This window comes from Cataglyphis hispanica, chromosome 1, assembly GCF_021464435.1.
Source record: "Cataglyphis hispanica isolate Lineage 1 chromosome 1, ULB_Chis1_1.0, whole genome shotgun sequence".
NCBI lineage: Eukaryota > Metazoa > Arthropoda > Insecta > Hymenoptera > Formicidae > Cataglyphis > Cataglyphis hispanica.
In genome coordinates this window covers 6,748,955-6,769,368 of record NC_065954.1, presented here as the reverse complement: position 1 = coordinate 6,769,368, position 20,414 = coordinate 6,748,955, and the positions used below count along the sequence as shown (strand labels likewise).

At 31.3% G+C, this 20,414-nt stretch overlaps 2 protein-coding genes across 13 annotated transcripts in view; one reads left to right on the top strand and one right to left on the bottom strand.

Moving 5' to 3' along the window:
• LOC126850526 (synaptotagmin-10-like) overlaps nt 1-16,081 on the top strand; it is a 132,361-nt gene extending 116,280 nt beyond the window's left edge. For 4 of the 5 annotated variants that reach the window (XM_050593668.1, XM_050593651.1, XM_050593685.1 and 1 more), the window contains 9 exons: nt 9,516-9,778; nt 9,868-10,014; nt 10,255-10,386; nt 11,260-11,414; nt 11,563-11,731; nt 11,824-11,944; nt 12,115-12,286; nt 12,382-12,579; nt 12,766-16,081. In XM_050593668.1, coding sequence (XP_050449625.1) covers nt 9,516-9,778; nt 9,868-10,014; nt 10,255-10,386; nt 11,260-11,414; nt 11,563-11,731; nt 11,824-11,944; nt 12,115-12,286; nt 12,382-12,579; nt 12,766-12,769 — 1,361 coding nt within the window. In that variant the 3' untranslated portion in view covers nt 12,770-16,081. Of the gene's footprint in view, nt 1-9,515; nt 9,779-9,867; nt 10,015-10,254; nt 10,387-11,259; nt 11,415-11,562; nt 11,732-11,823; nt 11,945-12,114; nt 12,287-12,381; nt 12,584-12,765 lie in introns of all 5 variants that reach the window. The other variant, XM_050593660.1, reaches the window with a different exon arrangement.
• Nucleotides 15,431-20,414, bottom strand: part of LOC126849248 (neurobeachin) — a 289,515-nt gene continuing 284,531 nt past the window's right edge. For all 8 annotated transcript variants that reach the window (XM_050590923.1, XM_050590940.1, XM_050590957.1 and 5 more), the window contains one exon: nt 15,431-20,339. In XM_050590923.1, coding sequence (XP_050446880.1) covers nt 20,249-20,339 — 91 coding nt within the window. In that variant the 3' untranslated portion in view covers nt 15,431-20,248. The remainder of the gene's footprint in view (nt 20,340-20,414) is intronic.

Below are 20,414 nucleotides of genomic sequence, written 5' to 3'. Positions count from 1 at the left end.
CAACACGCAAGACAAATCTTTATGCACTACAGAAACTGGATGTATATATACGTTATGAGGAAGAATTAATATCTGTGATCTTTTGAAGTGCTTGTTAAGACCAACTTTAAGTACTTGATTCTTCGCATTACTTGCATAAACCAGTTTATGCAAGTAGGACGAAGAATGTTTCAAAAACTGGTTACTGGTACACCAGTAAAGCGGAATATAAAAAAGATTACTAAAGTCAACATTTATTACGAATAATTAAGGTCAACATATATTTATAAAGAAAAAATAATGAAATGATTCTTCTGCTTGGTTCTTTTTCTCATTGCAAATGCATATTTTATCTCAAGCATCTTATTAATCTCCTTTAATTATTTTTACATTTTTCTATTATTTTGGCGGAAAAATTAATGGTTAAAAAATATATAAGATCAAATTTAGTACAATGTGTTTAGTCAATAATCAACAAACTGTTTGTGTAAAAATATACGTCATAAACTTTGTATAAACGAATTTATATTAGTACCTTAACAATCGCATTTTGAGAGATTAGTTCTTGCTCCACCGCTACGATATACCGCATTGGAGGCCAATTTTGTAGTACCAAAACCACAATTCTGAAAATCGAATTACCTGTAACGGTAAGCGGATCTCTGGTCAACCGAACAATTAGAATTCCAACACGCTCCAAGTGACCTGCATTAATATCGGTATGCATATCTTGATATAATATTAAACTTTTGCAGGGAGAGAGAGAGAGAGAGAGGTGGTGGGAAGATTATGGAACATTTTAAAACATGATGTATATCATGAAAATAATGATAAAAAACTACTTTACTATTATTTTCGCCGTATTTACATATAGTTTCAATCGCAGCAATACCAAGATATATTTTATAACTCTGTGAATACTAAATATTCAAATACCAATATATTGAACAAGATAGATGTCTATTCTATTTTTTTAATTACTTACGCAGTCAAGTCACGAACATGTAAAAGAGGGATCTTGTTTCGTCCTTTGCTAAATACCGGTAAAAAAGGCGCGTTTTGCCAAGCCATTTTGAAGAGATAATGAAGCGGACCTTCCTCCTCACCGTACGTGATACCGCAGCAAATGACCAAGGTTTTTAATTGATCCTTTAAATTAGTAATCTTCTTTACAGTCACTATCTCCCTCTCGCAGCGAATGTGCTCCTTGTAATTCGGATGGGGCTTCCGCTTTCGATAGTCGGCTTCCGTGAATGGTAAATCCGGATCTGCCGGATCTAACGGTTTCGTGAGAGCCCATGTCATTATGGTGGAAATCAAAATAATGTGACGTATCGGTTCATCTCGTTTGAAAGTTTTAGGCGATTTCTTCTCCTTACTTTCCAGCTCGCGGATGATCTCTGGAAATCGGAAGAAACTATTCGTTATATCGATAAGAACTTTACGTGACCGTAAATTTAAAGTTTCCGAACTTTTTACTTTTTAATTACGGCCACAACTGCACATTGCGGCAACTTTTTTTTAATTAAACAGTACAGTAATCGTGTAATTAAAATATAAATATCTCACAAGAAAATGAAAATTTAAAGGCACTTGTAACTCTTACTAATAAGAATTATTAAGCGCGATAATTTGGATATACATCGCTTTTTCTAATTTTCGAGATCATACGAGATATTACTTTTTTATTACGATACATATTTTTTTAATAAAAAATGTTCATATAAATAATATAATCTAATATAATCAATATATTTCGCCTTTTTTCTTTTCTTTGTTAATATATAGTAGATGTCGAAGAAGATAATGAAATTACGTTGTCTCTTTGTCTGATTAATTAAAAGATTCAATTTGCAAACTCTGTGTCTGTCTTTTGTTCTCTGTGTTGTAACCCAATTTACAAGAAACGGAACTCTAAATTAAAGATTGCAAATTTTATTCCACGCGCACGGAAATTACATTGATACAAAATTCACAAACTTCTTTATTATAAAAAAAACCGAATTATTGAGAAGATTATTTTCCTCCCTACGAGATCTTAGAGTTAACGATATAAATTGTATTTGTATTAATGAACCTTTCAAGACCCAGCATATCTCCTTGATTTGACCTGGCTCCTGTGTAATGTCGTAGATAATGGTACCACAGGTCATCAACTCGGATAAAAAAAGATCTTCGTCTAGCGAGCTAATCACAGTTACATTTTCTGGACATGTATACTGTCGAATAATAACGAAAATCAAATAGTATCACGTGCAAACAAACTTGACCTGCTTTTTTCTCGCAAGACTCTTTTATTTTTTGCATTTCTGTCTTATTTTATTACTGATATTCGTATCACGCGACGCACATATACAAGTATACAAAGAAACATGATGAAGATGAAAAGACAAGGAAAAATGTTATATACATTAATCGAATTTTTATAGATATAAACATTGTTAATCTAGATTTTGTATGATTGTAAATTTAGATTTTGTGATAAAAATAGAGTGTGAAGAGTAAAAATATTTTTGCGCGATTTTAAAAGAGACAATATGTTTGATAAAGATTAATTTTGAAATATGCGACCATTTCAAATTTGGAGGTGCTACAATTTTAAAGAAACTTGAAAATGTTACTTTGCTGTCCAAAACTGTACCAATCACTTCGTATTTTCTCGAAATTCTCGCAGTCTTGTTTGACCAGTTTTCTTTTCCTTTCTCTTCTTCTTTCTCTTCTTCTTTGATGTATTCATCTTCGAATTCTTCATCTTCTTCGTCCGGTAAAACGCTTAGCGGATCAATATACATAGTATCCGATAATACCTAAAAGTTATACTTTTTAAAATAATCAAGTTTTTTAACATAAGAAAAATAAATATTATTTATAAAAAAAACTTAATATAATTAATGATTAAAAACAATATTTTTAAAAACCGTTTGCACATATTTATATATATTATTTATAAATATATATATATATATATATATATATATATATATATATATATAAATGTGAGAATATATATAAAATATGCGAATATACAGGGTGTCCGATAATTCGCGGATTACCCTTTAAGGGAAGATAGAGGGTGTTATTCTGAATAGAAAAGTCCTGTACCATTTTGTGATTTTCTCAATATTTAAGAAAATATTAATTTTAAAGATCAGCCAACAAAGTGCCGCGAAAGCTCGTGGCGCGAAATGCCTCCACTGTCAATTGATACTCGGTCCGCGGCGAAGCAATGGGAGGAGCAGTTTGCGAGCATGCTTCGCTATGGCAACCGAAAAAAATACATACATAATGAAAAGATCACATACATAAAACGGAGCGCGCATTATGTGTGTATTTCTTTTGGTTGCCATAGCGAAGCATGCTCGCAAACTGCTCCTCCCATTGCTTCGCCGCGGACCGAGTATCAATTGACAGTGGGAGGCATTTTCGCGCCACGAGCTTTTCGCGGCACTTTGTTGGCTGATCTCTTAAAATTAATATTTTCTTAAATATTGAGAAAATCACAAAATGGTACAGGATTTTTCTATTCAGAATAACACCCTCTACCTTCCCTTAAAGGGTAATCCGCGAATTATCGGACACCCTGTATATAAATATGTATATCTACAAATACAATATAAATAAATACATATTGTTTCTGTTGAAACAAGAGTAGTCAATATTTCGTTATAAAGCGTTCTATAAAAAGAGGAAAAAATTTCATATGCCAATCAAAACTTATGACCAAGCTTCAATGATTCTGCGACGAGAAAAAAGAGATATTATTATTATATATTAAATAAAGAATTCTAATAAAAGAATATTTTACAATCGTATATAGCCAATTTAAAATCAGCTTTATACATCATATTTTTGAAAAGATTGCGTTCTTTGTAACATTGTAACAGTGTATCAACATATATTTTATTTACATCTCTGTTCTCTCACAATGCACTTTATTGATGCACTTGTAGTTTTATCTTAATTACTGAACCACAAACATAAATATTTGTTTTGCAAGATAAATTATATTATTGCGATTAAAAATAACAAGCTTCCAGAAAAAATCTCTCCGGATAAACCGCAAAAATAATAACAATCGTCATTTGATCATTTCTGATATAATCTTTATGCTTTATGAAAAGTGATATAACTCAGCTTCATGCAACAATGACCATTATCATTTTAATCGGCATAATTAAAACAAAAGCACGGAACGATTCTATAATTTTTTTTTCCTTTTGAATATTGTGGATGCCAGTGTGGATTAAAACATGTAGCACATTTTAATCAAAGATATATTCACATTTTTTTCAATTAAATTACAACTTTCATAATCAAAAATATTTATTTTTTTATCCTATCTTTGAAAGCAATTTTAACTCATATTTTAGTAACTAGTACACTTGGTTCGAAACAAAATGATAAAAAACATCATATGCTTAAATTGTGTTATTAAATTCTTTTTTAAATTACAGAATCGTATTGCTTTATTCATTATATGTTTTTTTGATTTTTCTAATAATATGTTTTGTATCATTTTTATTAATTATATTTCATTTTAAGATAATATATACGATTGTTATAATGCTTTATAAATATGAAAAATGCATATTTTTTAAAATAGTAATTTCTAATGTTAAGAACAACGATTAAACGTAAAAAAAATATTTACAAATGATAGAAAATAAAAAAAAGATAAAAAAAAGATTATTAAATAAACAAACATTAGATAATTAATTTTGAGATAGAAATTGTAATTTTAAATTTTGTAAATAAAAAACTGTAAATACGAAAATCATTTTTAAATTTCTGTTTATCTAATATAAACTTAAGTTTAAACAAAAATAAATAAATAAATATATATATTAGAATTTTTAATATTATTATTATTAAAATCAGTACATACATCAGTTAATATCTTTCCATGATAACTGTCAATATGATTGATAAAAATACGCCAAGGCTTAAAATGCAATTTCATATTTTCAGCTGCCAAGTCACGAGCCTCTTGTCGTTTTCGAGCGGCTTCAAACCCAAATAGATCATTCAAAGTGCTCGCGGCAGTTGATTCCGTTATTGATATATTTTCCTTGCTATCCATGCTTGTTAAATACGCAGCATGTAACTATTATAGCATATAAATGTTTTAATATTTTGATATTTTGATATTAATGTTTTGATATTTTAATGTATGAAGTTACGTAAGATGCGAGATACGTTTACGATACAATCGACATTTTTGGATTGTTACTTGCAACTTCAATTTAATAAAAAGTATATTGCATTCAAACATTTGTGATATATAGAGTGATCCAAATTTGATAGTAATATTATTATAAATTATGCATTATAAGATAGCATGGAGATTTTAATTTTCAATTATTAATAACCATTGAGAAAACGCAATAAAAAAATGTAAGATGTTTTATTTATATACTGATAATGAGAATAGATTTAATCAATGCTAATAAATACTATAGTACTCAATTATTAATTTCAAGATGTATATACACACATGTATACATATACAGACATACATATAGTATATATATATACTATATATAGTATATATACATATAATATATATACCCATATAGCATATTATATACATATATATATATATATATATATATATATATATATATATATATATGCAAATTAGATCAAACATTGCAGATGTCATTATTATTAGCAATGAGATTAATGAATAAGACATAACAACAACGTTTGAGAATTATACGGAGAAGATATATTATTGCATATACAAAGGAAATATGGGGATTGTCAATCCTCCTAATACGAACCTGAGACAAATGTACATTTTCAATTCTGGGACACATCCCTTGAGAAATGCTATTTGCGAAACGAGAACTGAAATTATAAGCAACATAAAATATAAGGCATAAAAAGTATCTAATGTTTTTGAAGGACTTAAATTATTGTATATAAATTTATATAATAAAACTATTAAAAACTATTTTAGAAATCTATTTTAGAGAGAGAGAGAGAGAGAGAGAGAGAGAGAGAGAGAGAGAGAGAGAGAGAGAGGCGATCTATAATTCAGGCGATATTTTAGAACAGAATTTAATTTTAATTTTATTAGACACACACATTTATAAAATAATGTGTTTGTCCTAATATTCATTTTTTATGTATGTATTTTATTTTTATATATTTTTTATATTGTACAGAAAAAATATAACTAAAATACTCTTTTGAATATATGGTCACGAATGAATTATTGCCGTATAAATAATAAGTAAATACACAGCTTTAATAAATAGATTAAATAAATCTTCATTATGCATGGTGGTATAAAGTAGAAACAATAATGTAAAAATAAATGTATTAGTTGATGTAGAATTTTTTCTCTTCAGAAATAATACATTCTAATGACGTGTTTTGACATAAAAAAAAATTCGACGAAAGGAAAAGGCACGGAGGGTTGGGTCTAAAGGGATTCTGAAATGAGCTGGAGGTCAAGGCCATCGTCAAAATATCTTTGAGAAGCAATGTTTTTTTTTGCACGATTATATGAATTCGTTTTTGCAACGTAAGCTCTCATCTATATATTGGACAGAATTTTATTTTAAATTGGTAATATCAATAAATCTATAATTCTTTAATCACTAAATTTACATGATAAACAGAAATCCTTATAATCATCTAACGTCTTTCACTTTATCTCGGGATCACAGTCAAGTCACGTAAGTAAAGGATGTAAATTCCATGTTAACCTTGTAAGGAGCATCCTAACATAGCATGCGAACCATTATTCGAGCTTCTATATCACCCTTGCAATGTAGAAAAAGGGTCAGGGACAGCAAGCGTATCACACAGAAGATGAAAAGGCGCGATAAGTATAAAAAAATATTGATATATATATATATATATATATATTTATTATAAATATATTTTGACAAAATGATTAAACAATACTCTATAAAAATCAGATTAATTTAAGAAAAGTTTATAAGAAAAGATGGAAAAATATATGATATCTGTTTCTAATTATTATTCAAGTCTGTCTATGTCTTAAAATTTATACTTTAGAATTATGTTAATAATAAATAAATTATAATAAAATAATATAAAATTATCTTAATAATTTTTAATTAAGAACAATATTTGCAATGAATTCAATGATTATATTTGAAACATTTAAAGCAAACTCTTAAAATTCAATAATACAATTAATTAAAATAATAATTATATAATTAATTACAATTTTTTATATTAATAATTATATGTTGATTTTCTGATTTTATAAATATTTTTAAAAAATTTAACAACGTATAATAAAAATGATTAATGTTTTATATATATTTCAAAATTTAAGTTTTGAATACAAGTTTTTTTTATATAAAATAAAATTAAAAAAATAAATATTATAAAATAAATCAGCGTAATTTATTTACCATGTATACCGGGGAAAAAGTATTATGGCAGGAAAAATCTCTCGAGATATCAAGAAAACATAAACTTAGTTATTACTTGGCCATCGAGAGAGACAAGCATTAGAAGTTGTACGTAATGACATTAACCCTGTAATTCACTAAAGCTCATCAATCACTTTACTATATACATCGTTGCGTCTCGGCTCGGCACAGAAGAAGTATCTCGTAAATCGTACGCATACTGTAAACTTCGAGTTCATCACGTGAGTATGAGCTATTACAACGTAAATACACATAGCGTGAAAACATACTGGACATGTAGTAACTTACGACGACATTCGGTTTCAACACCGTTAAAAGCTGTTGTTAATCTTCCTGTTAACTACATAATAACATGGCTTTTAAAAAGAACAAAAATGTAGATGTAATGAAAAGATGTATAATATACATATATCTTGGGTACATTTTGTTGAAATATAAAATACTAAAATATAATGAAGAAATTAAAAATAGATTATGGATTAAAAGTATTGAGATTAAATTATAAAATTTAAATAGATTTTCTTGTAATGTTATAATTGCAAGTTTGGATCTTTATTGAGAGAAAACACATTTTATTTTTTTATTTTCTTTAAATAAATATTTTTTTATTTATAGAAAAATTATTATGTTGAATTGCAACGCAATTTTATTCTTATAATTGAAAATGGCGCGACGCATGCAAAAGTTAACTTGATATGAGAAGAGGTACATCTATTATTGTATAATAACAAGTGAAAACTTTAATAAAGTAACGATAAACCAGGCGTCCTTGTTCGCCTCATATTTCGCTTCGGATGCGTTGCAAGTGGCGTCAAGCGAAAAATCTATGTGCATATATATAGTTTTATTTGGTTTTGTTTTATGTTTTTAAAAATAAAAGATACATGCGTACTATTTTTTTTTTTTAAACTATTCTGATAAAAGAGACAAAGGGGAAAAAACGTGATATGCACTCCTACACGCGCAATTTAGTCAATTAAAAATACTGTGTGACCAATTGCGCATCGATTTCCTATCATTCCCCACATGGCATATGTAGTGATATTTTCAACAATCCTTGACGCGTAGTGACTCTCTTTTGCAAAATAATTATCTGCGGTATTTCAGTCACAAAAATGGAAATACCACTAAATAGAAATACGTCAAAAGAATATGCTCCATTTTTTTCAGAATATAATACTTGAGAGAGAAAAGAGCCAACCTTTTTTAAAAATTAAGTTTGCACAAGAAATTTTATCTGCTTTTCAAAAAATTATATATATATATATATATATATATATATATATATATATATAAAATACGGTAACATAAAATAAGATAGTTATAATAATCATTAGTGTACAACTTAAACATAAACTCAAAGCAAAGCGTAAAATATTTCAAAAGGAAAGGTACATCGTATATTGTGTACATATAACTCGTGACTGGTTTTACGTTAAAGTAAAAGCGAAGATATTCTTGTCATTAGCAGGACACTCATTGTTTCTGACATAAACGAGAACGGAAAGCTCGTTCAACCACGAAGCGTGTAGTGGTGAGCCTCTCTTCTCTTTATATGCGCCAAACCAAGAATACCTTTCTCTTTGTCGTAGGATACGCATAATAATGTATTTCTCATCAAATATACATACGCAATTTACTTAAAGCGTACTTTCTCATTTGCATTTTCTTTTTTCTATTGCGCAAGACTGATAAATATCATATAGAACTTTTATATTTTCTTCAATAATGAATGTTTCACTTATTAATAAATAGATGATTTTAAATATGATATCCGACACATATAATTAGTAACAATTACATCTAGATTTTTTTATCCAAAATTTAAGTCACATGCTCTCTCCCTAACTTTTCATGGCGTTACAAATGCACGAGTGAATATTTTATTCAACCCTTTTACTGCGTTACGGTCTGCCTACGCAAATGTAACATTCCGTGGAACGCTTAAATGGTTTTTTATTTCAAGCAATAGATAGATATAAAAATATATCACAAACATCGATTTTCTATATTGTTTAAAAAAATTATTAATTGTTTTATTTGTAATTGTTTATGAATTAACTTAATATTTATCTAATTTTAATGCAATGTATCAGTGAAAAGTGCTTCATTTTACAGAGGAATGGAGCGAGAATTTTCCCTATCAGCTACTGATAGCAGCAGGAGTGGCCCTAGTTGTTCTGGTTCTCTTGGCAGCGGTGAGTTTCCAATGCTCTTCTACTTGGCGATGGTTGATGAACATGACTCGACATGAGAATCTCGAAGATACTGAGACTGATCAGACTCAACAGAACGCGATCCGAATCAGTCATTCTCTTCCAGATTTACAATCGGAACCGATCACTCACGAATATGTTCAGGAGCAGAAAGAGAATAAGAAGGTATCATCGGCAAAGTCGAATCAACATGACATTCCGCATTTCTAATATTTTATAGTTTTATGGTTGTCTCAATTAATGTTTCACTCCAGGTGTTGCGTCAAACCACTCTGCCCATTGTACCAATGAGACATCAAAGCTTTCAACGTCAACTATCGCATCGCCTTGATTTGCCTAACATCAAATTCAGTATTTGTAGTTTCGAAAATCGCAGCGACTCTAGTCTTGGTCTCATCAAGGTATTTAGCTGATATTCTGTAAACTTGTTATAATACATGTCAAATTGCAAATGGCATTTTATTTTATTTAATTTTTTTTTTTTTTTGACACAAGCGTATAATATACAGATCTCCGTTTTTTGTTCATCTTTGTTTTATTATTGGTAATTAATCAATAATATGTAAATATTTGAATAATAAAAATTAGAAATTTTTTACTTATGAAGTATTGATATAAAATGTAAACTATTAACATCACAGCCGGAATTGTATAAAAAAGAGCTTGTGAGACAAGAGAGTGCGGAAAGTTCCAGTACAACAGAGATGGAATATGCCGGCAAACTACATTTCGCTCTGCGCTATGACAAGGAAATCGAAGGACTTGTTGTTAAAGTAAGTCAAACTAATATATTTAAGGGCTATCACAAAGAACAATTAAATAAAAATAAATGTTAAACTGTATATTATAAATAATATGGTTAAATATGTTTATTTGACTTGACACGACAATAAAAAAAATAACAACATATATTTAATTTAAATACATAAAAATATTAAACAAAATACATTTAATTTTCAACATTATGAAACTTTGATTAATTAATAAAAATGATAATAATTAGAAATTCTCATTCTCTGAGCGAATTAAGTTTTTTTATTTAAACTGAGTTTGCGATTTGAAAATATGTATCTGGGTTAAATTCAGCACAAATGAGAGATATTGGATAACGATAATGAAGTATCAGAATATTGCATTTGTGATGGACACATATTCTCTGCTATACTGCCATTAACCACGTGATAACGCGAATTAGGTGATGTCAATTACATTAAGCTATTTCTGTACGTGGCGAATTCAAACGCATTAATATTAGTTATATATATATATATATATGTACAGGTGATGCTTCATAATAAATAAATTTAAATATATGGTGCTATTATTGGTCTTTGTCATATTTTCCGTTTTTTTGCATTATGTAATTTTTTTATAGAAATACAATATTTAATATTTTAAAATTGTCGTGCGTACGTTTATTTGTAAGAATCAGGTCTTGTACTCTGATTGTATAATACCTACGCTGACGTAACAGGTTTTATTAATCAATCTTTTTTACAATTTACTATAAATTTAAATGTGCAAGATAAAGATAGCCTTTAATATTATTTTCATTTATACATTTTTCTGAAAACATAATATTATCATTTTATTTTATTCAATATGGAATTCATCAAGTATTCATGATGTTTGATTTTTGATGTTAGGTTCTGGAAGCTCGTGAATTGCCAATAAAAGATGTAACAGGAAGCAGTGATCCATATATCAAAGTGTATCTGCTGCCAGATAGAAAGAAAAAATTCCAGACAAAAGTACATCGAAAGAATTTGAACCCAATATTCAATGAAACGTTTATCTTTAGGTAAGATTACGATGTAATATTTACGATGTGAATTTATGATGTAATATATCTTGAAAGATCTATTGTAACATTTAGTTATCCGCGTTAAATAATTGCGCGAAACAAATTACAAAACCTAAGCTACAAATTTGATATATAATTTTGTCAGTGTGTCATATGAAGAATTGCGGGAACGTTATCTACAATTCTCGGTTTACGATTTTGATCGTTTTTCACGTCATGATCTTATTGGGCAAGTAGTTCTTAAAGGACTCTTAGATTGCACCGACCTTGAACAAGAAATTGAATATACCATGGACATTCTCTGCGCTTTGCAGGTAACTTTATTTGTGAGATAAACCTTTGATTATTCTGGAGCAGTTATTTATAGTCGCAACTTTATAACTTTAACTTTTAATGTTATTTACAGGAGAAAGTAGATCTAGGAGAATTGATGTTGTCGTTGTGTTATCTCCCAACAGCCGGTCGGTTGACATTAACCGTGATCAAAGCCAGGAATCTTAAAGCGATGGATATAACGGGCAAATCAGGTGCTTACAAAATCTGATAAGATCAGATATTTTTTTGCAACCTTAGATAAAATATCTCTTATCAAAAATTCAATATGATTATTAAATTAATTACTTTTTCTTTTTAATTAAGAAAAATATACTTTATTTACTGATTATATATATATAACTTTGTTTCATTTCTTTGTTAGATCCTTACGTAAAAGTCTATCTGCTATGCCAAGGTAAAAGAATTAAGAAAAAAAAGACGACGGTAAAGAAGAATACTCTTTATCCCATCTATAATGAGGCACTTGTCTTCGATGTACCTGCGGACAACATCGAGGATGTCAGTCTTATAGTGAAAGTAATTGATTACGATAGGTAAGAGAAAATTTTTGGCACATTATATAAAATTTTTAAATAAGAAAATAAATTTTTTCTCTTTCCGTGCAAATTTAATAATTTAACTACACTAGAATTGGTTCGAATGAACTGATGGGTTGTACGGCAATTGGATCGAGCTTCATCGGAATCGGTCGAGATCACTGGCTAGAGATGTTGGATAATCCGAGAAAACCGGTAGCGCAATGGTATCCGTTGACGGAGACCGTGTCTGGCCATATTCCAGCCATGGATTCGGATGCACTTCCAGTAAGCTTGAGCTGCTTAAACAGGTAGGTGAGTTAATTAAATCTGAGCAGCGTTAATTAAATCTGATCTGCGTTATTGTAATTAATTGAATTATTTTAATCTTTTTTCTTTTTTAATAGAAATATAAATCTAAATTCTTTCACAATAAGATCATAAAAATTCTATTGTTCTATTGTTATTGAACGATTCTGACAAAGTTTGCATTTCAGATGAAGACAAAAAGCAGAAAGTAAACACTGCGGAAGCTCGCAAATATTGTCGGACGTCGGCTTGGACATTGTTTCCTTCTGTCGTCATTTAATGCACATCGCTTGACTGACTTAAGTACAATCTCTGTCTCAAAGGGCCGGAAGGCGAATTCTGTGCTTTGTAATCTTACCTCGTGCAGCAAGCATGAAATAATAAATAAATGATCCAATGCAGTAGAAAGCTCGATCTTTCGCGAAACATACGTTGCTCAATTCCAATGATCTGATGGTGATCGTAATGGAAACGAGATCGATTTGCGTTTTGCTTTGTCTTTCTATCAAGATAATGTGCTGCTCGCGATAGAGTGCAGGCTGGTCCTGCACCATTTCAAATACAGGTTGTATTCACAATATCCCCGTAGAATTTTCCTGTCATACGTGATGTTGAGCATGACGGTAGCTTAAATGTTTTTAGATTAATAAGCGAGAAATCACATATACATATACATAAGTTTTTATAGAAGATACATATAAACGCGTGGGATATAAGGCCTTACTCTCGATAAAGGTGAGACCGAACGAGTGCGGGCAAGACTTAGACGACAGATCATTAATTGAATTAGCAGTAGAATACAATTGAATACCGATAGTATTTCTAAGATAGTACAGATACGCGCATTGGATCTCTACACATGTATCGTTTATTATTTCATGCTCGCTAGAATTTCTGCGCAAATGTTTTATTAACGTGATACATGTTTAGATATAATGCCCGACAACGGGCACTATTTGTGATAATGTATCTGAACACTGGCGTATACACATACACGTATAAACAATATATAACGTGATTTTGGCATCATGAGTATCAGTAGTATCGCTTCGTACACACATGTACGTTGTAATTGATGCGACTTCGATTGTGAACCTGATAATAAATAATAATATACATTTAGATTGTATAAGGAATTATATTATATCATAAAAAAAAAGAGAACAGGAACGCGCGTGATGCACACACAGCCCTCTTATAATTTGATATATTATGAATATATCATTTATGTGTATACGTACATTTAAAAATATAATCGAAATAATTCTATAAAGATTTAGTATAAATAAATTCCAGCGAGAAATCTATTTAATTCTTTTGAGAATTGCATTTGTAATCAGACCTGCTAATTTAATAATTATATTTTAATATACTTTTAAGTACATATTTACTTGATGACATATATATAGAATGTATACAGAAAGAATCTGAATATCTAAAAAATATGGGCGTTTCTGGAAAATGGCTGAGTATAAACAAATTGAAAATTGGAGTAAGTCAATTTTTTGATAAGTAACGAAATAAATACTTGATTTGTGTGTACAACATGTTTACATTCTTTCGATTGATTGAAATATTAAAGTGTGTCAATGAATTTATAAAATTAATCAAGCTCTTGTCAATCGTATAAAGAAATTGAGAGATATAAATTACACGACGGAAAAGATATACGTAATATTTATATATATATAGAATTATATATTATATAAATTATATAGATAAAAAATAATATCAAAACTGGTGATATATTTCGAGTGACATATATTAACTAATGGAAAATGTGCCAACAAAAAATAACAATGTAGTATGATTAAAAGCAGCAGTAGTATAATTAAAAGTAATACGTTCTCCAATCATACATGCTTAAAATAGAAACTTTAGTCCGCTCGCTATAGTAATCCTAGAATATCCTACTATAATTACATTTCGAGTCAATATACTTCGACTATATGCCTGCCTGTAAGTCGTAAGGAACATCTTTCCAAATCCTCACCTCAGAAAATTTTCCATTTACTCCATTGTTCCAGCGATGCCCATGAAGATAAAAAAAAAATAAAAAAAAAAAGAAAACTGTATTTTTCGTACAAGTGGATCATTCTATACCACAGGACTGAGCTTTCTCAAATAAATTTCATGTAGTAAATGAATTCAGTCGCTTCATATTGAGAGTAGCGCTTAAACGATTCCGAGAAACAAGAATGCAATGTAAAATGTAAACTCCCAATGCTCCTAATGTTGTTATAAATTATTTAAATCTCTCTCGAGTACAATACTAAAGTAAGTTTTTGTTCAGTTTGTCATTACGTAAGCATCAGTGAAAAATGTGCTTTTTATTTGCTTCAAATACAAACGACTTATAATTTATAAAAAAGGAAATGTATGCAAACTCTTTCTTCCTGCTGGATTATAAAATAAGTACATATTTGTCATGAATCTAGAAATATGCACAAAATAAATTATATATATAAACAAATGCATGTATACATTGGTAATTATCTTCATAATTTGACATAATTGTTTAAATTGACGAGAATACGTACTTTGTTTAAAATCTACTCTATTATGAACGCGATTGTGTTCGCATATACGTAGTGAATTTATGGGCAAATAACAATAATACCGATATGGATGATGTGTATACTTTTCTAACGAGTACATATCTACATTGTATATTTGAGCACACAGTGCTCTCTGTTATGTTCGTGAATGACACAAATAAATCATAACAAGGCAGAGATCGTTGTTTCATTCTTATTCCTCTATATATGCTTAATTTATTTCCAGTAATATAATCAAATTATATACTTAAAATATCGAGTTTTTCGGTCAATGTTATAAAGAAAAAGGATCGTCTGCAACATCAAATGTACTTTTCATTTATTTGACTACTTATCTTTACAGATTATTCTAGCTTATGCTAAGATACAACTTTCCCATTATGTTATCTCTATAATCGAAACATTACAATACTTCTAAGTATAAAATAAGCGATAGAGCTTATACTGTTATGTAGCAACGAGACTTAAGTATTTCTCTACCTAGTAGTACTTCTTAAAAGTGGCGGGAATAAATCTGTACCGTGTATATCCCGTCAACGACGAGGTGATCGTCGATGCCCGTGATTATGTGATTCGTCGGAAATCATGCGAGACAAAGTGTCGAGACTTTTTCGACGGTGCGCCATCCTACATTCACCGATCGAGCATCGAACCGTCACGGAAATCACGCTTTTTAACTTTGCCGGCAAAACAATCTTAGGCCTCTAATTACAATCTCCGTTCACGAACGCAATCGATCGGTCGTACTTTCTCTACGTGCGTGTGTCTCAAAAATTTGGGATGACAAAAACGTTCACCGTCCAAATGATCCGTGTATCGGCAGGAGGCTCGATCCTGACGAGAATCTGTAATCGCGCGTTAATGTTTCGCGTAAATCGGAAGAGCTCAACCATGATTCGCGCGGCGCCGAATGGGGCGCAAAAGTTAAAAGTTCGTGTCGCTTGTTCGGAGTCGGAAAAAACGAGTTAACGATGTTTATAAAACATTATTCGGCACAAACGATATACGACGAGCCTCCATTGGATCCGCGCGATCGAGGTTGCTCCAATTGTCACGGCTACAATATTGTATATTGACTATTCGTGTGTGTAATGTAAAAAAAAAAAAAGAAAAAAGATCATACATAACAAAAGCTTTTTCGATTGATTTTACACACTTTCTCGTGAGAACCGAGATTTACCATTCAGTTGAGCTTCTTTGCTATGGCTTTTACGTTGACTACCTTCTCCCTCTCCCTCCCGCATCACTCTTAACAGTCTCTTTTGAGAGGCTTAAAACAGACTTAGGTAGATAATACGAGCCTAATAAGTAAGCGCTTATGTGTTATATCCGTGTCGCGTGTGTTTTGCAGCGTCGTTCATCTCTCATTTCCAGCCCGTGATTACGCTTATAAAACATTAAAGACGCATCGATTAATCTAGATGTAAGTACTTCTCTATGGGCAGCTCGCAGAATATGTGAACGAACCGGATAAAACTTTACACAGTTCTTCGCGCCTTCCTCATAATAGTGGATAAGTAAATTATTATCACTTAACACGCAAACATTAAGAGTCTTATCCGACGAATATACAAATCTATGTTCCTGTATAGATAATCGTTAATATTAAGTACGTTAATGTGTGACCACACAATCGTTTAATGATAAGAATATTAATAATAATATAATGACAATAAATCATAGTAATAATATAGGCAAACTCTTGTAGCGTTGTACTTAGCGTTATTTAAAATATTTAGCGATATTATATTTTAGGTACTGAAATGTTCAAGTACACGGACAGAAATCGATTTGAGTTAACTTCTTTTATGTATATTAGCAATATGGAGGGAATTCACTAACAACTTGCTTAAAGAGTGCAGCACATTCTCACACATCTAAACAAATATAAAAATTCTTCTTATGCGACTTCTTCTATTACTCCGATGCATTCTCACCCATTACGCTGCCTTTGCGCTCATTGATTAATGCGAAACTGGGTGCTGCCTAATCGAACACATCGTACTCGCGAACACGTGTCACTGCTTTTTTTTAAGTTTGACTGTATCTATGAACAAGGAGCGGTTTGCCAATTTTCTTCCTTAATCAATCCGAATATATGGAATAATCAGATAAATGCAATTTTAATAGGCAAAAAGCAGAAAATGCAGTTGGAATGTCCTGTGCTTCTCTTTCTCGGTTATAATCGTATTTCATAGCGAAAATAAAATGTCGATAGAGAGTACGCGCCTATACATCAATACATGTAAACATTTAAATGCGTGACAGAAATTTTTTTTCACACGTATGCGACAGATTTAGTGATATTATTATTGAAAGCACTCAGACACAACCCTCAACCCTTGACTTCTTGTTCCTTTCGTTCTATTCTTTGATTGCCATCTTTCTTATTCATTCATTTTTATTTTCTCGCGCGAATAAAACCAACAGAACAGTAATGATCATGCAAAAGCACGCCCATAACGAGAGTGGCAATACACCATTATTAACACGTTGCACACGTAACATTCTCCTATATGTTTAAAAATTGTACGATTATCGGTTGTGCAAGCAAATTTCCACCTGATCGTCCGGTGTACACAGCAGAAATCGATATTACAATCGTAACGCTACCGTGTTCTCGCAAACCCAAAGTGATTGATCGCTCGAAAACGACCGCACTATGCCTTTACTTTACTTTATACACCTACACGTATAAACGGCATAATTTTTAAGTGTATCGATACCTATATAAATGCTGAGGATCGCAGATGATTCGCGACGGTTAGTCGACGGTAATCCTTGACTAGAACACGTATCAAGGTACCAAAAAAATCTATTCCTTGCCGTGATACCAAATTCAATACTGGCCATTAAAATTTGGTTTTTTCCATCGTTAAAAAATTCAAAATTTATTAAAATTGTTAAAAACGCGGAAAAGCTTTATCTAAACTGATTTTGTTAATATTGCAACACAAATATTCTAGATTCACATTATTTTTCGACTAGTTCGATAATAAACTAAATAATTACTAGAATTGAATACACCACTTCAATTGAATAAAGCAAATAATGATTGATTCATTCGCTCCAATTGTATAATATAATTGTAGAATATAAATATAATTGTATAATAATAATATGTAATCAATTTTACGGCATCCCTTCTTAAATATATTATCGCGAATCTCATCGCGATAATCAACTGCGATCCATAAAACATTCGCTTCAAATAGATTACACATTTATGCTCTCTCTTTTTCCTCTTATAGTCCCGTATTCTCTCCTGTCCCTCTCTTCCTTCGCGCCCTTGCACCTCTCATCATTTTCTCGTATACACAAAGATTTTTTGACTACTGTTGCGATAATTTTGATGAAATATATCCGTTATAGTTATATGGCTATTAAACAGTGACAACAGAATGATTTCGCCTTAAATAGATAAATAATTACTTACACAAGATTGTGAGACCTCCCGAAATGACGACAAGACACTATATTCAGAATACGTACAAACAACTGAAGGCTATACCTATACGATATCCCGTGTTTTACAGCTTTTTCGCGAAAGAGGGCTTAAAATGACAACAGTATTTAGTAGTAATATCTACCACAAGACAACTATCACACGTTCTACGATGACGTACGAACGAAAATGAAGCCAGTAACTCTACCACTTATGCATGATCAAGCATCTTCTTCCCCATCGTTGTTGAATGTAATGTGTATATTTGCATTCTCTCACTTACATTTATGCTCTTTTTTACTTTCTCTCTCTTTCTCGTATACTCTGCTCTATCATCACTCGAGTCATCCTAGGGATGACGCATTTACACACAGATCCTTGACAAGTCGCGGAATGTTAAGGATGAATTCGGGATGTTTTACTTTAGCCTAAATAACTTGCTTTGCTGAATAATATACGTCGCGTGCGAAAATACTAAGAAATATCCTCGCGAAAGTTAAGCTGGACGGCTTTGATAAAAATTAGGATCTCTTTTGAAGGACGCGAATATTAGGGTGTAGAAAGTGTAGCAGGGACTGATTACCGCGATCCGGAGAATGATTAGCCATATATCTCGGCGCAGCATCCATTCCGGCTCGGCATCGGTATCAGTGATACGCAGTGCTTTCGCAGTGCATGTAGTCCAAACTCAACGTACAAGGTGCTTAGCCAAAAAGTTCGACATGAGCGACATTAATACGTTTGCGAAGAATACAATGCAATACTTTGGCGATAAAATATGCCTCTCCTCCTCATCCCCTTTGATATATATGGAAGTAAGCGCGCGCGCATGTGTATGTACGTCTGTGTGTATATATATAACGTGAAGAATATATCCGTATTTACATTGGACATTAATGCTAAAATGTCGTGGCCAAATCCACGTGCAGTTTCAGGCATAAAAATAACGTATGTTCAAACAGTTCCGCCGTCTCGACGCGGTTCCTCTCTTTTCAACGGTTATTTTTCCCCGGTAGAGCGTATTCTTTTCTTTACGCCCCTATGAGACAAAATCGCGCAAATAATCCGCGAACAGCTGCGAACGTAGATAAGTAGATCCGAGTCTTCGTTAATTGACTAGCGTTTCGAGCGACACGCGTATATTTTCACGCTTTATTAGCTTGCAATATGGGTTTGACTCGGTAATTACACGCAGAGATAAACCTGAAAATCTGATTGCATCTCGCGCCCTGTATCTTCCTCCGTTCGAGTTTCTCCTTACGAAAGCACTGCACGCAGCCACGAAAGCGAGTTTATTGCTGAACGTTAAAATCCACAGCGTATTACGTTGAAAAATACAGCACTCGTTTCATTACCGCTCTCACTGCACTTAATCCAAAACAACTGATAGATTATTTTGCATACTGAATAAATTGTGGCGAATCTAAAACTAATGTTTGACGAGAAGCTGGCCCGTACAAGTGTCGCGCAAATAATATTTGTTTCTGTCGCACATTTGTAAACTCTCGTGAAAGATCCATGATCAACGGGAAATCACACGAACGAAGCGCTATTTGTCCGACACATACATGTTCAAAATTGTCATATTATTTAAAGAGATAAGCGCAAAAGTTTGTTTTAACATTTTATGGGCGCCATACTTTCTTAGGCGAAGAGAAAGTCGTAATTTCAGTAACGCTGCTGAAACTCATGATGCCATCTGTTGAAGTCGATGTGGAATATCACAATGGATCCATTTGCCAGACCAGCTAGAAGAAACCTACAAAACAAATGTATTGATGCTTGTCTTATTAAGAATATGGCACTTAATTTTACAGTAAAATTTGTATTTGCA